The 24286-nt window shown below is 42.3% G+C and overlaps 1 protein-coding gene across 12 annotated transcripts; it reads right to left on the reverse strand.

Annotated features, from left to right (window-relative positions):
• Positions 1-1653: 1653 nt before the first annotated feature.
• Positions 1654-7651, reverse strand: GPR85 (G protein-coupled receptor 85). 12 transcript variants are annotated; one of them, XM_080971089.1, is made up of 3 exons: positions 7342-7651; positions 6854-7001; positions 1654-5734 (listed from the first exon to the last, which is right to left on the reverse strand). In XM_080971089.1, exon 3 carries the CDS (start codon positions 5548-5550, stop codon positions 4438-4440), a length of 1113 nt encoding a protein of 370 aa, XP_080827215.1. In that variant the 5' UTR covers positions 5551-5734; positions 6854-7001; positions 7342-7651; the 3' UTR covers positions 1654-4437. The 12 variants fall into 12 exon arrangements, with proteins under 12 accessions (XP_080827215.1, XP_080827212.1, XP_080827214.1 ...); XM_080971086.1 differs by having other exon boundaries at positions 7274-7651; XM_080971088.1 differs by lacking the exon at positions 7342-7651 and adding an exon at positions 5891-6021 and having other exon boundaries at positions 6854-7048.
• Positions 7652-24286: the final 16635 nt, after the last annotated feature.

The following is a 24286-nucleotide window of genomic DNA, read 5'->3' on the forward strand; positions in this document are numbered from 1 at the left end:
TACGCTTTCCATGCACATTGACAGGCATTTTAATATGTGACCCCTCCTCACCAAAGTCTGAAGTAGTACAGTCCAACAGGAACTGTGCCATGTGGTACTTCTAAATGCAAAGCTCAACTCCGATATTGGGTTATATGGGGGGAGAGATAAATGCTGACATCAAGAAAATAAAATTAAATATGAAACTTGAGTAAAGCGTGTCATTGCTTTGTCTGTCAGTGGCCTACATCCCAATGTTTAGAAGAAAATAAAGTCATCCCATTGTAAGAAGCCAGCTTTGCAACAACACAGGCATAATTTTCTTCTTGATCTCTACCCGTTCATTCGCTGAACAACACACTACCCAAAATTATAACAGCTGTCCCCGCACACCATTTTAATCCATGTAAGCATATAATCCTTTTAGGAGCTGTATTAAGACATTTGCCTGAATAATTTTGTGTCACAGAGCACTTTGCAAAGTAAGTAACTATATGCTAAAATATTTCATGTGTTGCCTTTTAATTTCATTTGGTACACCTCTGCTCTTCTTGTTGAAGCAAAATAAAAGGAAAAACTGTCCAAAAACATGCAAAAGAAAAAATGAAAATACACCAAGCCTGAATATTTTAAACATTTAAACTGTTTTTCCATTGAATCTTTTTCATAATGTACTATTTGCAAAACTGTAAACTGATTAATGGGGAACAATGCCCACTTTATATTCCCAAACTATACAATATATAGGTTATCGTTGTCTATGATATTATTTATTTAGAATGCTTATAATCTGCTTTATTGCTCTGAGAGGCCCTTCAAGCATCTTACAAACAATTCTCAGAATAAAAATCCATTGCAAAACTCAATTGAGAAGAGTGTTTGAAAGTTTCTGGCCTTCGAGACATCAACATCTGCATAACTGCTATAAGAATTGCAGTTTTATTGATGTTTTTAAAATATGTGATCGTAAGTGCATGTTATGAAAGTAACTATTGTATAGAAGTCAGATACCAATGCATCCTAATGGTCTTAGTAGAATATATTTTATTCTAAATACTTCCCATATATGAAACTAAACATTGTTTTGCTATCCTATGGTTGGGAGTTCGGCTTGAGTATGTGGTCAAGGTGGGTCTAGGGATGGGAAGGAAAATCAATTTTCATTTGCAATTTAAGGAGAAGCTGCCTAATTCATACTTCTTGAACCAATATGCAAAACAAAACACAGTTATCTTTAGAAATTCAAAATCTGAATTTTGCGATGCAGTTCCCTGACCAAGCAATGTATACCTAAAAGATGCATGTATCAGGGATAAGTGTGCCTAAGAATGCATACGTTGGTGAAATAACATGCATGGCTGCATGACATTATGGAAATTTGGTTGCAAAGGTGTGTGTGTTAGTCAGAACTGCATATAAAAATGTGTCCTTAGGAGAAGTTCACACTAAAGCGCTGATGAATTTTTCATTAGGATTTCATGTTGAGAACTGCATTAAAGATTGGGGAAATGAGGAACTGAGATACAGTGAAATTGTTGCATTTGTCCATCCCTACTTAGGCCTCTCTCTTTTTTTCTAGTTAGATATTCTGAAAACATCCTATGGATCACTCTTCACACATGGGTGTTTTTCCTGTTATGCTGTAGAACACCACCCCACAGGCCAACACACAGAACATCATGTGTGCTGTCATGGACATGTTTCTGTTTTATCATGTGGAGGCCTTGAACATGCGCAACACATATCCTCAAGACAGTGTGGGCACATGCATGATTCTTACATGCATGGGGATAAACCTAGGATTTTCATACAGCTGCGCAAGGGGAGGGATGAAGGCCCTAGCTGTCTAGGAATTATGACGTGGGACTAAATCAGACACATAGCCAAGTACTACAGTTGTTCTATAGCTTGTGGATCAGGAACCAATGCAGGTCCCTGGAACTTTAAATTCATTTCAAGCCTCTTGGGGATGGTGACCTGAAATGCTTTTGCATTCATGAAGATTGATTATTGCAGTGCTTCCAACACCGCATGCTAAATGTAATCTTTGAACCCATCAACATTAGCATGAAGTACATGAGGGTTAAATTAAGAAGCTTGCCGTGAACACCAGTGGAATCAAGATGCCACTTCCCCTCCCAAAATTCTTCAATCCGTTTTTAAAAATCTATTAGTATACAGAAACAATACTACTTCTGTTGTTAATAAGAATATCTACATATGCTTCCAGCAGTTTAGCTGTCAGTGAAATCTAGTTGGTGCCACTACATTGACCAAAGGTGAATAGGGAGGCAGGTATTCCTCCTTCTTCCTGCAGAGCCATAAAATCTACTCCAAAAGGTCTCTCAACCTTGTGGAATATATATTTTTGTTTGGGTGTGCACGCGCAAAGGACTGTAAATGGGAAGAGGAAACTTGAAAACAGCCTCTCTCGACTCATACTTTCTGTCTATGGAGCAACACAAACTGGATTCTACTCTTGTGTATTTTGGGATGGATTGCTCTAGAGCTATAGTGAAATGTAGAGCACAGCATTAATTTGGAGCAAGTCCTTCTTTGAAGTTAAGCTTTCCCTTGTCAGACTCAGGATGGTGTTCTTCAGCTATACACCGTGTGAAAAATTGTCCTGGGCCATGGATCTCAAATATCATGATCCCCAAATTAACAGTACCTCTCAGCAGAACTGACAAATAGGTATCAGGGTAATTATGATAAACTACACAACAGTGCTATTGTCGAGAATATCATTTATCAATCCTGTGGTCCCCATCATTCATGCATTTTACAGTTTGGGAATACAGTGACTTCAAAGAATAATAATCCATAATGGCTACATTCTCAAAAAGTCATGCTCACTAAACAAAATAATAGTAATAATAATAATCATAATAAAAGGTTTGTTGTATAACTGGAAAAATGTAAAATTTTATTCCAAGAAAATTAACAGGCTACACAGGTAAATTTTGGCAAATGCAACTTTATATTGAAATCCACACATCTGTATCTAAAAGAAGGAAAGACTCACAGACTCTAATGTATTTTCTAAAATACTAGAAATCATATTATATGCTTTCACAAGTTAAAATTGAAATAATTTGAAACAACCAATACACCAAAATGTGCAGAAAGTATAAACAAGACTGTGCCTTCAGTAGAATAGATGCTTCACAAATTGTGCAATATATCTTACTAAGGCTGCGGTCTCCCCATGACAGTTGTCTTAAAAATATAAACATACATTGTCTGCCTGTGTTTCTCAGAACAAACTAGAATGGGCAACATACCTTAGGGCGGGGGAATATAATCCTAGTGATGAGCATACTGATTTGGGGAATCATGAGAATAAAAAAGGAAAGAAGGGATTTTAAGTGATCTTTCATGCACTCCCAAATGGCAGACTGGAGTTAACCGATTCACTTTCTTTGCTTATTTCTAAAATGCTAAACAAAATGGAAGATACTAGATAACCCTTTAAGGCAACATGTGGTTTATTCTGCGTAATGATTACTCCTTTGTCATGATTGGATAATCTCATTGATGTTGCCTAACAGACTGATATCTAGCTTTCGAAAATATAAAATGCATCCAATAAAAATTATAGCAAATTGTGATTTTTTTAAAAAAAAACAAAAATCAAACAAGACATAGAACACAATTATATGCCAGTAATACTTCAGCCTGGAAACAAACAAACAAACAAACCAGTATTTCGTTTTGTGGGGGATGGGGGCGAATGGCAGCAGGTGGGTGGGTGAAAGACGAAGAATGTATTTAGAGAAAAATAAAACCTAAGTTGAAAAAACAACAAGGGGAAAACCTCCCCAGCAACAACCCAAAAACACAAAACTGCTTTGTAATGCTCCCCAGAACTCACAAGGCAAATGTGGGGTGATAATCCAATACTAAATGGCACATCTCCCATTGGTTACAGGACTTAACACAGTCCCCAGATTTTTGTACTTGAAAAACAATAATTGTATGAAATGATCTAAAGGTCATCCAGTGTCTTAAATAGTTTCATCAACACATTAACCTCATGTCAAACTTAACTGATTCAGATGTCCAATTTTAATCTTTTTGTGATGGTCTTACTTTTATGTAGTGATATATACAGCATTGAGCGCTGATATATTTAGCACCTGCTACTTTCTGAATCACGATCTAGGTTTTCCACCACATCAAAGCATTTCAGGGCAGTGGCTCAGTCCTTTACTCTTAATTTACAAACCTTCGCGAGTGGCCAGCAGAAACAAGTTTAGGTTTCGAAATAGGATTAGAGATGAGCTATTGCAAAGATTGCAGGACGTCGTTGCCCAAATCCTTACAACCGCTGACAGCCCGTTTGATTTCCCCCTCCCCCCTTTTTTCCTTTTCTTCTCCAGACATGGCAACAGGCCACAATTGCTTAGCAGAGAAGGGTAGTGTTTTCACAAGGCTAAAGATTTTACAGATGCTCCCTCATATAACACAGTAAGGTTCCCTTGGTAACCTGGATTTTCTGCAGTAAAGAAGGGTTGTGCTGAAACAGCGCCTCAGCTCCCTGTTGGAGAAAATGCAGACAAAAGGATTGATTCCAGCTTGGGCAAAACTCATCCAAACAGCAGCCGTTAGAAATCCACCTGGAACCACAGGCCCTCTCGCGAAAACTCTCCAGTAACAGGCGACCAGATACGGGCCCCACAAGGTTAGGAAGAGGAATGTCATGATATAGAACATTCTGCTGATTCGTTTTTCCATTTTGAACTCATCCAAGACAAGCAGCCTTCTCCTCCCTGTGGTGTTGGCATTTTGCCTGATCCCCAGCAAGGTTGGTGGCGTGGGACCCCTTCCAAATCCAGCCAGCCAATTTGCAGCTGCTTGACCACTGGCTCCTGGACCATGAAACGTCCAGTTCTGGCTCACTGCTGCAACAAACTGAACTGGCTTCATTTTCCTGCGATCGTGAACGAAAAAGATCAGCTTGAGGTAGACAAGCTGTGTGGCTAGAAGGATAAGGGCGAGAAGCAGCATAAATCCCAGAGAATCATTGGCTCTGAAGGAGCGATGCTGAAAGGTACACTGGTCTTCCTCCCTAATGAATGAATAGGTGCCCACATCCAACACCGGAGGGAAAGCCATAGCGACAGAGAGGGTCCACACCATACAAATCACAGCCAAACAAGTCCAGAAGGTCAGCCTTTTTGTATAAAAGCGGTGGTGGGCAATAGCTAAGTATCTGGTAACGCTTATGCAGAACAGCATGAAAGCGGTGTGGAAACAAGACAGGACCCCCAAGAAGGCAATCACTTTGCAAGTGAGAGTCCCGTACGTCCAAGATGAGCCATTTTTCACGGAAGTGAAAACAAATGGGAAGCAAATTGCAGATCTGAGGATGTCTGAGCAGCAAAGATCCAACAGGAAGTAATACGGAGCTCTGTGCAAGGTCTTGTCTTTGACTAGCAAAATGGAGATCAGAAGGTTACCCACCACACTGACTCCTATGATGAAACCCAGTGAAGTCAATTTCAAAAACGCTGTTAGAGGGGAGAGATTTTGTAAAATGTTGTCAGCTGCATGGCTGTAGTTCGCCATAGATGGACGAATGATTTGAATATTGCCTCAGTCAAGTCTCATGATCTAGATAGATGTATAAGGAAAAAATAGATCCATACATCTTACTGAAAATATATTCCAAAAGCAGATCTGATCTGGTGTCTGTCTAGTCACATAGTACATCCTCTTTTCCGCTTCCTGATTTATCATGCCATCAAAATATCTGGAAAAAAAAATCAAGCTATCAGTCCTTAAGTTAACATACAAATGGTGTTGGGAGGTGCTAACGAATATGTTAATTTATGGAGAGCCAAAGGAAGTTGCAAGTTGGAGTACTATTATTTGTTTGAGGGAAATTCAGTGAGAACTGCACACTTACTATGCATTGCTTCACTTTATTCCTTCTTGTTTACAATCAATTTTTTTTGGCAGAGTATAGAATTGTACAGTTCCTGTCTCTGAAGCTTCAGAGGCAACCCAATTCCTACATCATCATTCCGGTACTGGCAGCTTAAAAATAAAATAAAAAATGCCAAGGAAGAATGGTTGCCCATAAATGCCCACCTTTTCTGTTGATATTGTGTGTGTTTCAGAGGCAGATGCTGTGTTGATATGGAACACATCCAAAAGAAACCCTGCAGAATGTATGTTTTTAACCAACTCGCCAAAGCATATTAATCACACCCTGCTAGTTCATGCACACTGAAAGGAGACAACAGGAATCCTGGTTTTGCAATGAACCAAAGCTCCCCTCCCCCACTAGACTTTTAAATAAATACCTAAGCTAAAGAATTGCCATATGGGCATATATATATTCTCCCCCCCCCCCACTTCATTGCAGTGGGGTGTGTGTCACCACCCAGCTATGTATTTACATAGCTAAATATGAAACGCACCCCTGGAAGAACATCCGCCAGCTCCGGTTTGATTCGGGTTGTATTTTTGACCAGCACGGAATGCGAGGATCTGCGTCTGGCTAGTCAGAATTCCAGGATTTCTCCTAATGCCGCCTGTCAAAATGTAATTAACAAAGACCCACTCTGCTGCTTGCAGGGCTCTAGCAGCCACTCCACGGTGGCGGCGGAGTCAGGCAGCCTTGCTCGCCTATCCCCATGGATAGGTTCCTCCTATGCTGTCTCTTCTGAGCACTACACACACACAGAGCATCTTCACAATAGATTCCACCATTCTCAGCTTTTAGGAACTACCTGCCTGCCTGCCTCCCTGCTTGCTTGCTGCGTAAACAAGAGCCTTGATCAGATCATGAGTGCATTGTTACACACACACACACACACACCACGAAACCAGCTTCTCCCACACCCCGATACATGCACATACATACGCGAGGCAGCAAAGAGGGCTGCTTGCTTGGCTGTCTGACTTCTTTCTTCCCCAGCCCAGATGCTCAGACTTGCCCAGGGGCGCCAGATCTCCGAGCCAGCCCCGCCGTGCAGGCATCGTTGTCTGCCCTACGCTTCCGTTATGCAGCCCTGTGATAAAAATTTTTAAGACAACAACACCACCACCACCACACACAAACACATACACACTCACGGAGCCAGCCTCCTTCCAGCCGCCAATTCCCTTCTCCCCACATCCCATCCAGCCCGGCCCAGGAGATGATGCACACACACACAAATACACACACACACAAACACACAAAGCCCCCCTCCCCCCGCAATACCTGTTGGTGCTGGTGTGTGTGTGTGTGGGAGAGAGAGAGAGAGAGAGCCCATACCTCCCCACCCCCCCTCTCCCTCACCAGATCTCCTTTCTATTTGCTGGTATTTTCATGCCTGGCTTTTATTTCTCCCTTTTCCAGCAGGGTACCTTGGCGGAGGCGCTGGAGCCAGTGGGTCCGGGCGGCGCATGCTCAGTGCGCTCCCTCCAGCTCCTTGCCTCGTCTTCCCCTGTCGCAGCGGCACAATCTCGCTCTCGCTCTCGCACTAACGCAGCGGCAGCAGCAGCAGCCGACGCCGCCGGCTCAATGAGGGCAAGGCAGCCTCGGCAAGCGGTAGTAGCAGCTCCGGCGGTGGCACGCTGCCGCCGCCGCCGCCTCTGGCGTTGGCCCTCGGAGCGGGGCGCGGGGCTTGGGACCAGCCAGCCAGCCAGCCGCCTTTGAACCCGCCCGCTTTCGAGGGAGGGGGCGGAGGAGCAGCTCCCCGCGCACCCCCTCCCCTAATCTCTCTCTCTCTCTCTCTCTCTCTCTCTCTCTCTCTCTCCTCCTGATGATGACTGCATTGTTATTGCACTTGGCAGACGAGGGGAGGGAGGAGGGACAAGCATTCTTGGAGTCTCCCTCCTGCTCCTCCTGAACTCTCTATGCCGTCGGTTCTCCCCTTGGCAAAGGGAGCACGGCCGTTTGGTTTAATTGCAAAAAACCCCCCACAAAATTATCCTTTGATTTCTTCCCTTTCTCTCTCTCTCTCTCTCTCCCCCCCCCACCCGTAAAAAGGCTGCAAGACCTTCTGTGCCACGCTGCTGGTTGTAGCTAATCAATTAATGGGTGGTCAGGCTGGACCTCATTATCTCTCTCTCTCCCCCCCCCCCCCACTTCTTTTTGTGGTAGTTACCCTGAAACCATTTCCAGAAAACGAAGCAAGTCCTAGAAATGTATACAGTACATTTAACTGGTAGAGGTCCCAACTTCTGGCGGTTGTGTATGTGTGTGTGTGTGTGTGTGTGTGTGTATGCGCATATGCAGTGGTACCTCTGGTTGCGAACAGGATCCGTTCCAGAGGCCTATTTGCAACATGAAAGGAGTGCAACTCGCAGTGGTGTGTCTGCGCACGCGCAGGTTGCAATTTGCCGCTTCTGCACATGCGCGTGGTGTCATTTTGCGCGTCTGCGCATGCGAGAGTGGCGAAACCCGGAAGTAACTTTTCCTGTACTTCTGGGTCACTGCGGGACGCAACCTGAAAAAACGTAACAAGAAGCAAACATAACATGAGGTATGACCAGATGGGCAGGGAATTATAATAATACAGTGGTACCTCAGGTTAAGTACTTAATTCGTTCCGGAGGTCCGTTCTTAACCTGAAACTGCTCTTAACCTGAAGCACCACTTTAGTTAATGGGGCCTCCCGCTGCCGCCAGGCCGCCGGAGCACAATTTCTGTTCTCATCCTGAAGCAAGGTTCTTAACCTGAGGTACTTTTTCTGGGTTAGTGGAGTCTGTAACCTGAAGCGTATGTAACCTGAAGCGTATGTAACCCGAGGTACCACTGTAATAATAATTGACAGGGAACAACAACAACAACAATTCCCTGCCCATCTGGCTGGGTATAAATATTATACCTTATTATTATTATTATTATTATTATTATTATTTAGGGTACAGAAGGGGAAAGATGCATTTCTTGGGAAAGCAGGGAGCTTTGTCCCACACTAGAATTTTGAAAAAGAAACAATGGCATAGTTCGCACAACATTCTCACCCCAAGTATATTTTCTCCATTGAATTCAATGAAGCAAACTTTCAAGTAAGCATTTGAAGTAGCAATTAAAATTCATTATACGTTTTTAGATACAGTTTGAATGTGAAAAGCAATTTGCTATGTTTGTGTGAGGGGGTGCTTTTTAGGAAACCATGCATGTCCCTTTCTGGTCCTCCCATGCTGTCATTCTTTATGCAGCATTTCTCTCCACTTAGGTCTTGAATTTAGGAATTCTAAACATTCTCATTTGGGGACGTGAAAGAGCATGGCCTGCCTCCGCCAGTTCCTGACAGTGTGAAAATAAGTGAGGGTTTTGTGTGGAGCACAGGGGAGATGTGCATTTCAAAGCTATGAGTTTCCAAGCTTCTTTTAATAGGTGTGGGAAGGGATCTATGCTTCTTGTTCAGCTTTGATGTTGCACTATCAATTAATTATGGTCTATTTAGGACCATACACCTGAGGGTTTTTTTTTTTTAATCTGACAAGGAACATATATGTGTGTTATGGGATTACAATACGGGTGAGTAGATTTTAGGCTTCACTCCCCTCCCCCCGCCTCCTCTCCACAAGATCTGCAAAGCAGAACCAGGTGTAGAAGACAAAAGAGTGAAAGAACAAGGTGTCTCTGAGCTCATACTGAGTGTAGGAATTCATTTGCAGCACCAGAGGACACAGTTCTTTCCCACAAAATTCCACTCCTTGCTAGCCTTCTTCACTGCAGTAGCCTGTTTTTATTTATTTTTTGTATTGATAATCTTCCTTTTTTCCTTCAAGGAGGCATACATGGTTCTGCCGCTCCTCATTTAATTCTCTACAACCACCCAGTGAGGTAGGTTAGGCTGAGAGGCAGCGAGTGGCCCAAGGTCCCCCCTTGAGCTTCATGGCTGAGTGGAGATTTGAACCTTGGTCTCCCAGGTCCTCGACTGATGCTCTAATAACTACACCACACTGGATGGGAAAAGCTGGAATTGTTTTGTTAAACATTTGGGAGTCAGAAATCCTTGCCAGCCAACTGCAGATAACCCAGAGATCTGCCACTACAGCTCAGTCTGCCCACCTCTCATCTAGAACAAGAGAGTGGGGGGGGGGGTTCCAAAGTTGCCAACACATTCCCTGACAATGATAAATAAATTTATCAAGTTACTAACTTACCATAGTGTGCCTTTAAGCAGTTGACAAGATGGTCCTCAATAACACAGCAAGTTAGAGAAGAACTATATCACTTCCCTAACACTCCATTTTCAAATCAGAAGTGGAAATTTGACCAATGTTTGTATCCAACACTCAGAGTTGACCCATTGAAACTAAAGGACCTAAGTAGGGCATGCTTATTCATTTCAATGGGGCTACTCTGAGTAGAACTGACAGTGGATACAACCCCAGAGTCTCAGTGCTTGCTAAGAAAGTTACCTATGTGTTGTAGGAAGTTGTCGTAAATGTACATCTGTTTTCATCCTAACAAACAGGATTGCGTGTGTGGGATTGTAATATTCCGATGTTCTTTCTTCTCTGGCCTTTTTAGATGAAATTAAAGTGAGGAGGTGAAGAACCATTCTAGTGGGACAAATCAGAACGAAATGCGATATAAAAATGTGTGGTGGTTAGAATGTTGGACGAGGACCTGGGAGGTGAGGGTTCAAATCCCCCCCTGGCCACGAAGCTGCCTGGGTGACGGTGGATTAGTCACTGTCTTTCAGCTGAACCTACCAGGGTTGTTCTGGGGGTAAAATGGAGAGGGGAAGAACCTTGAGCTCCTTGGAGGAATGGTGGAATATAAACATAATAATAATTCATTAATAAGATCAAGTCAGGTAGAGCATGAAAGTCTTAAACTCAGGGTCCTGAGTTCGAGCCCCTGCCTTCCTCAAAAAGATGCCTGCATTGCAGGGGTTTGGACTAGATGACCCCTGTGGTCCCTGCCAACTCTCTTATACTATGAAATGATATTGACCTTAAGCCCACAGAGGAAAAATAGGCAATTATGCCCTTACTGCATTTAATTAATTGCTTGATTAGATTTATTCTTCTAGGTTCAAGGTGGACAGCAACTTTTTCTGTTCATTAAAGAAATACTCCAGATAACCATCTACCTGCCAGGTGTCTGCTTAGAAAGTTTTTCCATCACTTTAGGAAGCTGCTCAGGCTTGGACTTTTGTGCAAAAGTAGAGAAACCGATTTTCCAAAGCACAGAAGATGCTTGCCTTTTTTGTGCTTTCATGGTTCACGATCTGTGGATGGAAGGCATTAGCAAGAGGTCGTCACTGGTTAAGCTGAGAGTTCCCCAGAAAAGATTTCCCCCTGTGATGTGGAGGGCTCAAGCTGTTTTAAGACTTTATAGGTCAACAGCAGCACTTTGAATTGCATTTGAAAGGGAACAAGAGGCCAGCACAGATCCTAAGGCAGTAGTGCAGTGTACTCCCACTAACTTGATGGCAGGTAGGGATGAAGGCCTGGTTCCCACATGCTTATATGCCACTTGACTGCAATAAGCTTGATGGACGGGCTGCTGAATGTGTGAACTGACTGCACCGAATAACGTTGCATTTAATGTGGAAGTTCTGACTGTCGCTGGTTAGTAGAACAGCCGTCCCATGAAGATTGATCATGTGCAAACTGCAGAACTAAGTGTGTTCCACAGACGTTTTCATCCCTGACTGAAATAAAGGAACTTTTCCATGATATTCTAATTTTTCGAGTTTCACCTGTAGTTCCCCAAGGCTGTCCACCTAAACATTAGGAAGAACTTTCTGACAATAAGTGCTGTCTGACCATCTTCTAAGGTGGTGGACGACTATTTTCCATTTGAGGTTTTAAAAAAGGGGTTGGATGGACTTCAGCAATGGATTATTTAGCTGTGCGTCCTGCACTGCAAGAAGACCCTTTGGGTCCATTTCCAACTCTCCAATTCTCTGATTCTACACAGGTCTAAATGATGTTTCCTTGGTTCCAGTTTAATATAGCTGCGGTTAGTTTTCAATTCATAACAGAACTGCTACCATGCAGTTCACACATAGCTTATCTAATTGTAACTCAGACTGTTCATTTGAAGCTACATCCAAGTCTGTCAAGGCAGAGTGTCTGGATATAATGTAGTTTATTCCCACTGAAGTATATGGATTGGCTTTCTGATACAGGGTCCAGGGTATTCCAGCCTAATTCCTCAGAGCACGTAAAACACATGAACCACGCACATAAGACCTCGCAAAACTCGGTAAATAATTACCTTCCTCATCAAAGTCGAATATTCAGGAGCACTACAGTGCTGATACAAGCCTGGAATGATTAAGTGTCCTCGGTTAGTTAAAAGTACATTGGAAAAATGGTATCAAATTTACAGTGCATATTACAATCTTGTGCTACTAGGAAACATTTTACTGGATGATTGCTATAAGCTGTGGCTCTGTTGGGAGAAATGAGAATGTTGGGAGGAATGAGAAGGGTAGTCTGGCCTGGCAAATGTCATATTATGTCTGAAGATGCATCCTTAGGCAAAGACAGTATCCCTGAAATGTGCTGAAATGTGCTCTGTGGCCCATCCAGCTGTCCCCTCCCTGCTGGCTTTTATCGGCCAAGAGGGGCAAGGGTCCAAAGCACAAGTGGTCACCCTGACCGATCCAAGCACCTTGTCCACATCCTCAAGTTTATTAACTGAGACTCATCCAGCACAAGAGGACTAGACAGGACTCTGGATGTCCCTTGAGATTCATCTCCTGTAATAGTGGAGTCAAGATCCCGGTGGATGCAAGCAATTTTATCCTCAAAAACGCTTTGCAAAAAAGTCACAGTGCGCTACCATTGGCCCTGCCACCTCCCCTTGGGCTAGATTGTAAAAGCCCCACCAATACCTGGAAAACCTCTGTTGGATGACACAGTGAGTATGCCTTCTTTGCTGCCTTCACTGCCACTAGGTAGGTTTGACGATGAGCCCTCACCAGTGTCCGATTGCATTTGACCGGGGTTTTCCTCCACTCGTGTTCAAGCCTTCTCACAGCTTGTTTCCTCACCCTAAGCTCTGGACCAGTATACCAGGCAGTCAAGCTGGCCCCACAAAGCACAAGAACATAGGAGCCAACTTCTAGAGGCCATGGGGGCTTTGGTCCCCACAATAAAATATTTGTGCAGGCTGGGCCCCCACAAAGTTGATGGGCGTTCCCATTCAAATGGTGTGTGTGCACTGTGTCATGTGGTTGATTATGTAGGGTGGGGCTTACCTGCCCCCCCCCCAATATTTTATTCAAGTTGGCATCCCTGCAGAAGAGGGCACTCAGGAGCGATCAGCCCAAGCCATTCAGATGTCCTGGAGGCCAGCCAGGGCTTTGACAGAAGCACCAGTCACAGCAGCTGGAAAATCCTCCAGGGCTGTCTGGAAATCCATTAGCTCCATCAGCCTCTGAGGGTGGGCCATTGGGTTTAATCCCCAGGTATTTATAGGACTGCAGCCTATGTGTCCATCTGTGGGTGTGCAACACTAGCAGTAAAGGACAATTGCAACTGCACAGACATCAATAGCTTCTGTTTCACTGTCACTACCCCCGAGGGAGGGACCTTTCGCATTGCAACCTGTGTACCACTTCCTGCACAGTGACTCATAACTGTAGGCTGAAAAATCATCTTCAGTTCTAGTACTATGTTCAGCTTGTTTCTTCATCACATTGTAAATGACATTGCCGTCAAATATACAAGATCTCATAAAAATAATCCAGTAAAATATATCACTTGACCCTCCTTATCTCACGCTAGTAAACAGGGACCAACTCATAACACAACTCCAGGGCAGACAGTCTTGGAAGATATGAAGATATCTTGTTTCCAGTGGCGCTGTTTGTGCCAGAACAGGAAGAACAGAGGCAAGGTTCAACAGGAATGAAGCAAGTGATAAAGAGTAACGCTGATAAGAAGCCTACACCAAAGGGGCGTGAATAATCTCAATTTTTATTTTTATCCTGTTGGGTTTATAATGACCTGCTTGTATACAAGTTGGGTCCCCCCCAAAAAAAAGGTAAAAAACCCACAATGAAACGGTCAGTAAGGAAGATTGCTAAGACATTGTTAGAGAATATGTTTCTGGATGAGTATTTTAGTTTTTGCTTGTTGCTATTTTTATATCTGGTTTTAACATCTTTGTTTTTATTGCGCAAGTTGCTTTGAGACACCTTAGTGCAAAAATACAACTGATGGATATGATAAAAATAATAAAAAAAATAAAGATAATGGAGTATGAGAAAGAATGCAAACACAGGAGATCTAATGCACACCAATCAGTGATACATCCACACTGCCATAGACCCATTGCAGGTGAACGTATATTTAAGCCTATTTTTTGCAATCACAAAAATTGGGCTGCATATACCGTATTTTTCCATCTATAAGACGCCCTCATGTATAAGACACCCTCTATTTTTGAGGACTCAGATTTAAGAAAATGGGAGGGAGGGAGATGTATCTGTGTATAAGATGCCCCCTAATTTTTGACATTATTTTTTTGGGAAAAACCTAGTCTTATACACGGGAAAATACGTGATAGCTATGCAGATTGCTGCATGTTCAGCCTGTTCCAAACCTAGCACTGCAGTTTAGATGGGCTGGTCCTAAGAGTAATGACTTTGCGCTAGGATAATATAGAGCTAGTTCCCTCTCTATGGACAATTTATCTCTCCCCCCCCCCCCATATCTATTCCTCTTCCAGGAATTCTGTATCCTAGCACCAGGAAGTGGTAAGGATGGGAAATTGCAAACCCCTATGGCTGTATGCACTCCATGCGTTTAAAGCACTCCCAAAGACTCATGGGAACTAGTTCATTTCTCATAGAGCTGCAACTTCCATCACCCTTAACAAACAACACTTCCCAGTGTGTGGGGAAATGTACCTTAAATGTATGCCATCAAAGACCACCAATAGCGATATCACCACCACCACGTCATGGAGCACCAGAGACGTAGCACAAGCAAATTTGTATATAGTATCTCCACCCTGCCCAATTCTGAGGATGTTTTCTCCAATGCCTCTCAAATCCTCGAGCTGCGCTGCTGCACTCAGTGGGAGTTAAACGTGCTTAAATTTAGCCGGATTGTTTTTTATGATATATATAGGGAAGTCTCTGACCAGTTATCCTGTACAAAAGGTCACAAAGATTTCCTCTGCCTCTGCAGCCTGAGACCCTATGAATTAGGCATAGCTATCTTCTTTGTGGCCCTAGAAAGCCACTTGGTAATGAAGTGCCTACTAAAATATGCATGATTAATTGGATTCATTAAACTTCAGGATAGAACAAATGAAACAAATGAGTCATTCTGCTATAAAGCCATCCTTTGATGTCTGCATGTGCATGTTTCATAACACTCTGTGTGTGTGTGTGTGTGTGTGTGTGTGTGTGTGTGAGTGTGTGTGTGTGTGCGCGCACACACAATATTAGGAACAGGCCAAAGGGTTGAGGCAAGTCGAATGCCGGAAATCTGGCTTGCTGTTCCTATACTTTTCCTATTGTAATTGCCAACATCTTGAAAGACACTCTGCATAAAAGTGTTTGATTGACCCGTCTATCAAGCCAAAGCGGTGCTTTCAGCTTAATCTGAGGGTGATGTAAGGAATGAGGTCATTCTCCTTCCTTTCCAAAAATCCAATATTTTCTCCCTAAAATGTATTGCTTTAAGGCAACTAGGTACTCTTGGAAAAAATCCCTCAAAAAACCCTTTATCATAAGAAACCGATAACATTCCAAAATAATATGTTACAATGCTCAATGACATCAAATCTCAGGTGCAGGTGAGAAGGATTTCGATTGAGAATTATATTTTTGTCTTTCTCTGATGCCATCGTGAGGACTATCCTTAAATGTAGCATCTCCCAACTCCAATATGAGGGACTCTCAAACGTGTGTATTTATTGTGTATATATAGACTGAAATATTGAAAACGTATATCTTTGGAAAGGGGGGGGGGGTGTCAGCTTGATTCATTACTCCCCAAAGTAGTATGGCAGCAGATTCTGTTATCAGTGAACCCATTTTCTCCTCACCATTTTTGCTTCTGGTTTGGCCTTTTGCCACTTTTATTTTTTTAACAGGCAGGTTTTACTATCTAGGCCCAGTTTCTTAGTAACATTAAACATGTGACATATGAGTCTATGACTGCATAACGGTTGCACAAGTACACACTTCCTGTTTAGTAAACTTCATGGAGGCTTTAAAGCTGCTCAGAATCAAATGATAAAGCCAGCTAGGAAGCAATACAAGTGTTCAGATCACTCATCTCATACCTTCCAACATTTCTCCAAAGAAAATAGGGACGTTCTAAGGAAAAGCGGGACATTCTGAGATCAAATCAGAAACCAGGACAGCTTCTCTAAATCTGGGACTATCCCTGGAAAATAGGGACACTTGGAGGGTCTGCTATCTTTCACTACAATGTTCGTTTTGAGAACAAGTGAGAATTATTTTTATATCGTTGTGAATCACAATACAGTAATACTTAATTTTACTTTTTGTGAAAATAATAATGAGTAAGCGATATGAACATAGCTATGAGTCCCCTATGGATGTTCTGTGTGAATGTCTCCATTTAATTCCATACTTTTGTAAACTTAGTATAAAATTATTTTTAAAAACTTTTATCAGTGCTAAAATTCCACCAATGTTCTCTTTTCATTGAATAGATAAAGAAGAGAATGAGGTTTTGTTGTACATCTTCCATTCGGCTGGAAGACTATGCTAGAATCCTTCTCCCTAAGACATGTGGAATGTTCTTATATGGAAAATCATTCAAGTAAGCCAGCTCCCCAGTACAGCCTAGAACGTATACAGCCCAAACACAGGTTTACAACCTGAGAACTTGTCCATTTTCCTTCTGTGGTCTCCTGCTGTCTTTCTCCCATGCACTGTTATGCTTCCACCACCATCAACACAAGAACAAGCCAGTGGTGCCGTTAAACCCTTAGCCTGGGAAGTGAATCAGTTGAGCAGCAGAATCCAGTTCTTGGAAATCAATGCCACAGAGCCAGAACTTCTGCGCAGTGAAGGAGAGGGGGTTATTTTTAATATGTACAGATGCATCTGGTCCCCATAACGCTATGATACAGATCTCTGCAACCTTTTGGTCTAAACATATTATGAATCACTGTAATTACCAGTTCGCATGCAAGCCGGAGCAGTCGACTTCTTTATCTCCATGTCCCATCAAGTTAGCTTGCTTCCATTCCCACAAAACAAATCATCTGCGAGGTACCAAAATTAGAAAGAGAAACGCAAAGCAGAATTTTGGCCTGAGGGGCTAAGCATGAGATAATGAACTCTTGAGTACATCTCATGATAAAGATATCAGGTGTGCATTTTCGACATAAGTCAATATGAATGGTGCTGTGCTCTGCTTTAGTAATGCTCGTCTTCGCTGCTCCGTTCCGGAGAAAACAACGGCCACATTTCCATTTTCCAGAGGGACTGTCTGGACTCCTTAATCAATGCATTCAATGCTATGATACTTCAGGTGGAAAGAAATGGCTATGGAAAACGAAGTGTGCTAATGCAACATCTGAGTGGTTGACAAGACTCTAGTGAAGACTTGATGCATTTAATGACAGAGGCCCCCAAACCCAGCAAAGGCCTTTCACTTGGGCCTGCCTGTATCATTAAGCATCGACTTTTTAGCTGATCTAGAGTTTCTTTTATTATTTAGCCAATTTACAAGTTATGGACTGAAAGATGGTAGGTTTCTGTCTGCAGACTGCTTAAATCAGGAATCCTGTGTCGCTCCAGAGACTTCCAACTGGCAGGGGAATTGGAATTCAGCAACTTCTGGAGGGCAACGGCTTCCCCTCCTGTCAGCTTAGGTGGTAGGTTCCATTTGCTAACAAGTGTGTTGTTTGAGGATTTTCTTGTTGCTACGGGGTGTGTGTGTGTGCTCCCATTAATATTTGTTTGCAGGCTATTATGTGCCCACACATTTAATGCATCTCTGGGCCTCACTAAGTGTTTATACCACAGTGCTTAGCACAGCGAGTCTGCATTTTAAACAGCTTCTGCGGCGAAGAGGCACCATTATGCATTTCATAAAGCATACGACTTAATCTTTTGAAGGACCATGAATATCTGTGTATCTGGTCAGGAAAAGTTTCGAGTGAATACTTTTTGCCACTTAAGGATGTAATGATATTATTGTAGTTAGTGTATGTTAATCTATATCCTCCTTGCTAAGTGGCTAACAGCTGGAGCTGTACTTTTGAGCTTAAAAGGACTTCTGCTGACATCGAAAAGGAGAGGAACACTCCCTAAAACAGGCAACCTTGCTATTTATTAGGTATCAAACGGCACAAAACATTTCCCATACCGCTTTTGCCAAATGTTCTTTAGAAGACATCTGAAGGCAGCCCTGTTTAGGGAAGCTTTTAATGTCTGATGTATTATAGTATTTTAATATTTTTTTGGAAGCTGCCCAGAGTGGCTGGGGAAGCCCAGCCAGATGGGCGGGGTATAAATAATAAATGATTATTATTATTATAATTATTATTCTGTGCAATTCTTTCAGGGCCAGCTGGACAACATTTGAAGACTAGTGATGACTTAATATCTTTTTCACAAAAGCTTTAAAGTGCCTGTGTGGCCCCTTGCATTAGATCACGGCTGTGGTGTGTATTACTCCTTTAACCCAACAATATTTGTCTGGCAAAAATGCCCCCATTCCAACTGCTAGTAGGTTCTATACTGGCACCTGTGAGAAGTACCTTCTCATGCACCACAACCTTGACCCAAGCCCCTGCCACATTCCCCCAGTGATGGTTCACGGCAAGCCCATCATGCAACTCCAGGTGCCATCAATTTCCACTATGCCCAACCTTCTCAACACCTAGAACATTTAATATTAAGCCACTTGCAGCGAGCAAACTGTTAACTGCAGAACTTGCTGCTCTGTTTTTGGTGCCTGCTAAAAACTGTTTTTGTTCAGGCAAGCCTACCCAGATATGTAACATTGACGTACACTTTAATATATAGTGTTTTTTTTAAAAAAATGCATATTTTTAACTGCTTGTTTTATTTACATTTTGAATTTTTAAGTCTACTTGTTCTTAACTTCTGACTTTTTATTGATAATTCTAATGTGCATTTTATGTAAATTGCTTAGAGGCTTTTGCAGTTAAGTGGAATATGAATTCTGTTACGTAAGTAAATAAAAATGCTATACATTTACATAAACTTGTGAGCCAGGGCCTTGGACCACTCAAGTACTACTTAAAAAGTAATAAAATTTTGCATTCTTTCTTTGGTTTCTAAGCGTATACATGAAGCACACATGCTGAAGCATTTCTTTCTTAAATCCAAAATGGGGCAGCCTCTTGATTTCAGCAGCAGGAGGGCAATGGGAAGCTTTTAGATAGCAGAAGTGAAGAGATTCCTAATAAATGTACAGCTATCTATTTTGTATAATACACTTTTTAAACATACAAGAAAAAGACATTTGCATGCTTCAATAAATCAACTTAGAATGCTCTCGCAACAGTGGGTCTTTAAAAACAACAACCCATCTCTTTTCATTAGATTAACATATGCACAATTACAGAGTACATTTCCAGTCTTGAATTGCTTGTTTAATGCATAAAGTGGCCCAGGGTGTTAGGGATGTCAAGGGGCTCCCCCTTTGGGACCACAGGTGGGAGGGACACAGCACATAAGGCATTGGCAAAACACCATGATTTGCACTAGAGCATGGACTCATTTCATGTGGGGTGGGGTGGGGAGAGTGTTAGATCAAAAAATGGTAAAAACCTCATGCGCACACTTCAAAATGTTTATTTCCCAATGCGTCTAGCATCAACCAAGAACCCAAGGATACCATCTGTGCAAAATGACAATGTGAGAAAGATGTGCAGAGAAGGATTCTCTGTGTCTGCCCACAACTATAAAATTCCCTCCACTGGAGATGTGCCAGAGTTTGAGCATCTTGCGAATATAGTTGTAAATCTTTTCATTTAGGCTGTCTCTCAATAACCAGGGTTAAGAGACTATTGAAGTGAGGGGAATGGAATTTAATTGTGCGATCTGGGGAAGGTTAAAACAGCCCCTGCACGTCACCCTAATGAAAGTGTTTGCAAATGAATTTCATAACCAAAAATTCCACGTACACTGCCGCACAAAGGCAAAAGGTCTTATCTCACACAGGGGCCCCAACCCTGAAAAATTCAGGAGCCTAGGCCTGCTGCACTATTTAAATAAAAGGGATTAAGAATGTGGGCAGTCAGGTTTTATAACACATTAGAGAAGTTGCCAAAAAAGAATTAATTCACAGCCTGAGACCAATAACAAGAAAAAGTAGTATTTCCAATTATTGCCATTTGCAATTAATTACTCCACTTCTGCCACAACCAAGTCACTCAAATAAAGAGAATGAAAAGAATATTTTTTATTAAAAATATGAGGAGAAACAAAACTGGGGTGGGAGGAGAATCTCACAGGCTAGCAAGCGCAACTGCCAAGGTTTTGTTCTTGTAGCTTGTAAGAACTGAGATACCAAATGAAGGGGCACAGAGAGAACCTATTGTTTTGATCAAAGGCCTGTTCTGAAAATGGATAGCATTTTCAGGGTTGCAAGTATAACGCTTGTGTAAGGAAAAACTAATTCAACAATGCACAAAAACAAACCACGGAAAGGAAAACGACACTTTTTCTTTGGCTTCATATTCCCTACTAGGCGATGAAAAAAAGACAGCTGCCCTCTGGCTTGCTTTAGAAAGGGTTATCATACAGAAGTCACATACCCAGTGATTCTCACATTAAAGGAACACACTGAGAAGCAACCAAAGTGAATCTCTACGGTGACCTGCAACATTTAAGCTGTATTGAACCACGGCTGGGAAAGCCTTTGGATTGTATAAAATTGTGTTCCTCTGCTCATGGAAAGTTCTTGGCTCCCCAAAATTCTTTCAGTGAAAGGAAGGAGGCAGATGGCTTTTACGAATTTTCTCTTTCTTCTGCAGCCCCCTGTACCCCTTCCCACACTATTCCAAAGGGCCCCCACCCCCTGAAGCAAATTTACAGTAGGGGCTATCGGGGGAAGAGAGTAAGTGAGCATCAACTCTCACTTCTATTCACTAAAGCCTCCAACGCAGGGTTTCACAAATTTGTTTTTGGACTACAACTCCCATCATCCCTAGCTGGCAAGACCAGTGGTCAGGGATGATGGGAATCTTAGCTCGAAAACAGCTGGAGACCCAAATTTGGGAAAAGCTCCTCAAGTGGATTAAAGAGTCTTTCATGAGTGGAGGGACACAAACAGATACATTTCAGAATTTCTTGAATGCATGCTAATAGAGTTGATTTCAAAAGTGGGGAGTGAAGTTTTAGGAAGACTCCTTGTACCATACCTCTTGGTGATGCTTGCTAGATGCTACGCCACTTTTTTGCCTTGAGACAATTTACTGGGAGAGAAAGCTAGAGCAAGGACCTTAGAAAGCGTATTCTAGTGACTTTGAAACTAGAAAAATATGCAGTAAATGAAAACCAGCTGGCCAATAGCTGCAGCAGGAAGGTTTGCCCTTGATGGATGCTTATGTTTACCCTATGTACATCAGGCCTGCATGAGACCCAATACAAAAGAAAGGCAGACTGCAAGATCAGTAACAGACAAAGCTTCATAACCCACTCAACCTGCTCTCATCAACATCTTGAAACGTTACCACAAAGATACCAGATCGCAGCTCAGAGGCTCTTTGTTTAAATGCTACGGCTGATTCTTCTCTGCAAGTCAGACTTGCAACAACTCCAAAGGGTCAAACACGGTGCTACCAAACACAGCTGCTTGTAATGGCAGAGGAAAGCAGAGGTGCACCCTGCCTCTGTGGTTTCAGTCTTCTGTAACCCATTTCTAGTGGCCTCCTACAAGTTCTGGAGTCGCTCACCAAGACTGCCAACCTGTAAATCTGTTGTTCCTATTCTGTCCTGCCTCCTTAGGTTGACATTACTGTGACTAGACCTTGCCTCTGCAAAAGAGCAAAGCTTCATACAATCTCACAGCAAACATACCTACTGGGCTCTTGGGACCAAAGACTGAAGGTCCTTCAACTGGAAAAGGTTCAAGGAACCTGCAGAGCTCCAGATTTTGTTGGAACCCTAGCCAGCATGGACAAGGATGACAGAAAATGTGGCTCAACATTGGGAGGGTCAATGGTTGCCTACCCATGCTTATTCCTGACTTAATTATATTATGCCATGTTCAGACTCTTCCAGTTGCGTAACACAAAGCAACAACTGCCTTACAAGATCTAGCTAAGCATGCCTAGCCCACTATCCCTATTTGTTGGTTTCTTTCTTTTTTAAGCACTGGATTCAGTTAGGATCTTGACTAAATTTAGACAAGACTTTCTCCTCAAGCCCTGAAGAATTAAGCACACAAACTAAGAAAGCTTGCATGCTGCCATTTAAACCATACAACTTGTGGAGTTTATTGATTTAGTTACACCTGAAGACCCAGGATAATCATCTGGTTGAGTTATCAGTGACCCTTAACCTTGTTAAACACCTTTAAAATACTGAAAGCTTCCACCACAGTGAGTATCTTTAAAATACTGAACATGACACTGCAAACAATAAAACATCGTAATAAAAAAGGATATATAGAAAATATATTTGGTCATTCAAACATCCTCCCCTGGAAATATTTTGATTGAACAATTGAGAGCCTAATCTATCAGAAACTTTCATGCAAGTTCTACTGAAATTAAGAAAAGGAAGCATACCAGAAAAAAACCCATAATTGTGCTTCAACAAAGCTTGCGTAACATATGCTCCCAATAGATTGTACCCGAAAACAACCAAAATCTGCAAAATTACCTATACCAGGACGGTCCCAAAATGAATACATAACAAAACTAGGAAGGTACACAGTAGCTTGACCTAACCACAAACAAACATATATATATATATATATATATATATATATATATATATATATATTAATTTGGGGAAAGTTAAAAGAGATACACATTTAATCACAGGAAGCTAATCAAAGTAGTTTCTAAATGAACTAGTTCTGCGTCTTTATTTATTCTCCAATGCTATATAGTCTGGTGTTTCTTTACACTAATCTCCATCCAGACTGCCTCTCCTCCCCACCACAAATTCTCCACTGCACCTCAGTTAATATAAATTCACATTCAGAAATGATAATTTCCCCTATTCAATCAAAACAAGACTCCCCCCTTTTAAGGCAGCATCTTAATCCCAGGAAATATTAAATATTTGTCTTCCTATGAGCGTGGGGTGCAATTCTCCAAAATCTTCCAGTCAGACACAGTCCTTGTTCCTGAACACCACATGGCAACAAGGATTTGATGAGTCGTACTCCAGTATTGGAAACAGCCAGAAACTCATCAAACAAGGTAGCTATGCTTGACCGGGACATCTTTTTCTTCAGTCATAGCTCTCCGTTGCGTTTCCTCGCATATAAGCCCAGGCAGGCACATAATCCAATGCAACTAAGAAACATAACCAGGAGTAGGGCTAATGCATCGCCCGTATCCATAGCTGCCACAACAGGCAGCCCGATCAGGAGTGATAAAAGCACCAAGAAGAGATGGGAAGCATTCCTGGTAGCGCCCATGTTCCCAATCATTGTTGATCCGATGAACCTGAGTGAAGGGCTAAACACAAGAGGGGTGGGAAAGAGAGGGAAAGTTTGTCAACTTCACAACTGGCATGACTTTTGAGTATTGCTAAAAAAAGGTAGTACTCCTGCTCCCACCCACTTTGTGAGGTGTTGCTTATGATTGGCAGGAACCTTCCAAGCCATCAGAAAGAGACAAGTGGGACCGGCAACAAAATGTTTCAGTGTGGCGTTTTCACTATTCCAGTCAGCCATGTCCTTCAACAGCCCAATACATCCCACCCTCCCCTCATGCATGGCTTGCTGTTCACCTCCCCACAGTTATTTTGTATTCTCTGACCACTGAGCATGCTCAGTCTCCCCTGAGCTGTGTTTGGGGTTGCCCCTCCTCTCAGGAGCTTTTCACCATAATTTTTGTACGTAAGAAAATCTCAGGGCTTTGTCAAGTCTGCTGATACTTTCCTCTTGTGCATGAGAGTTGCCATTTTGGCTACCTACGTAACAGGCACTTGTGCCTGAGCATCAGAAACAGAGGGAATAATTAGTTGAACAATGCAGAGAACAGGGAGAAAGGAGAAGATGACAGAGTGAGATATTTATTGGTTGCTTATTATCTTAGGATTTAAAGTTAGTTTATTATTGATAAAAATACTTATAAACTGTCATCTCCCCCCCCCAAAAAAATCATGGCAGCATACAATAATTAAACAACTTAAAATTCTAAGAACATAAAGTAGAGAACACATTACCAACACCA

Source organism: Podarcis pityusensis (genome assembly GCF_964106645.2).
Source record: "Podarcis pityusensis genome assembly, chromosome: 10".
In the NCBI taxonomy this organism is placed as follows: Eukaryota; Metazoa; Chordata; class Lepidosauria; order Squamata; family Lacertidae; genus Podarcis; species Podarcis pityusensis.

What these genes read in the sequence shown, in the direction of transcription:
- GPR85 (XM_080971087.1), bottom strand. Translation starts at nt 5,550, where the DNA reads ATGGCGAACTACAGCCATGCAGCTGACAACATTTTACAAAATCTCTCC.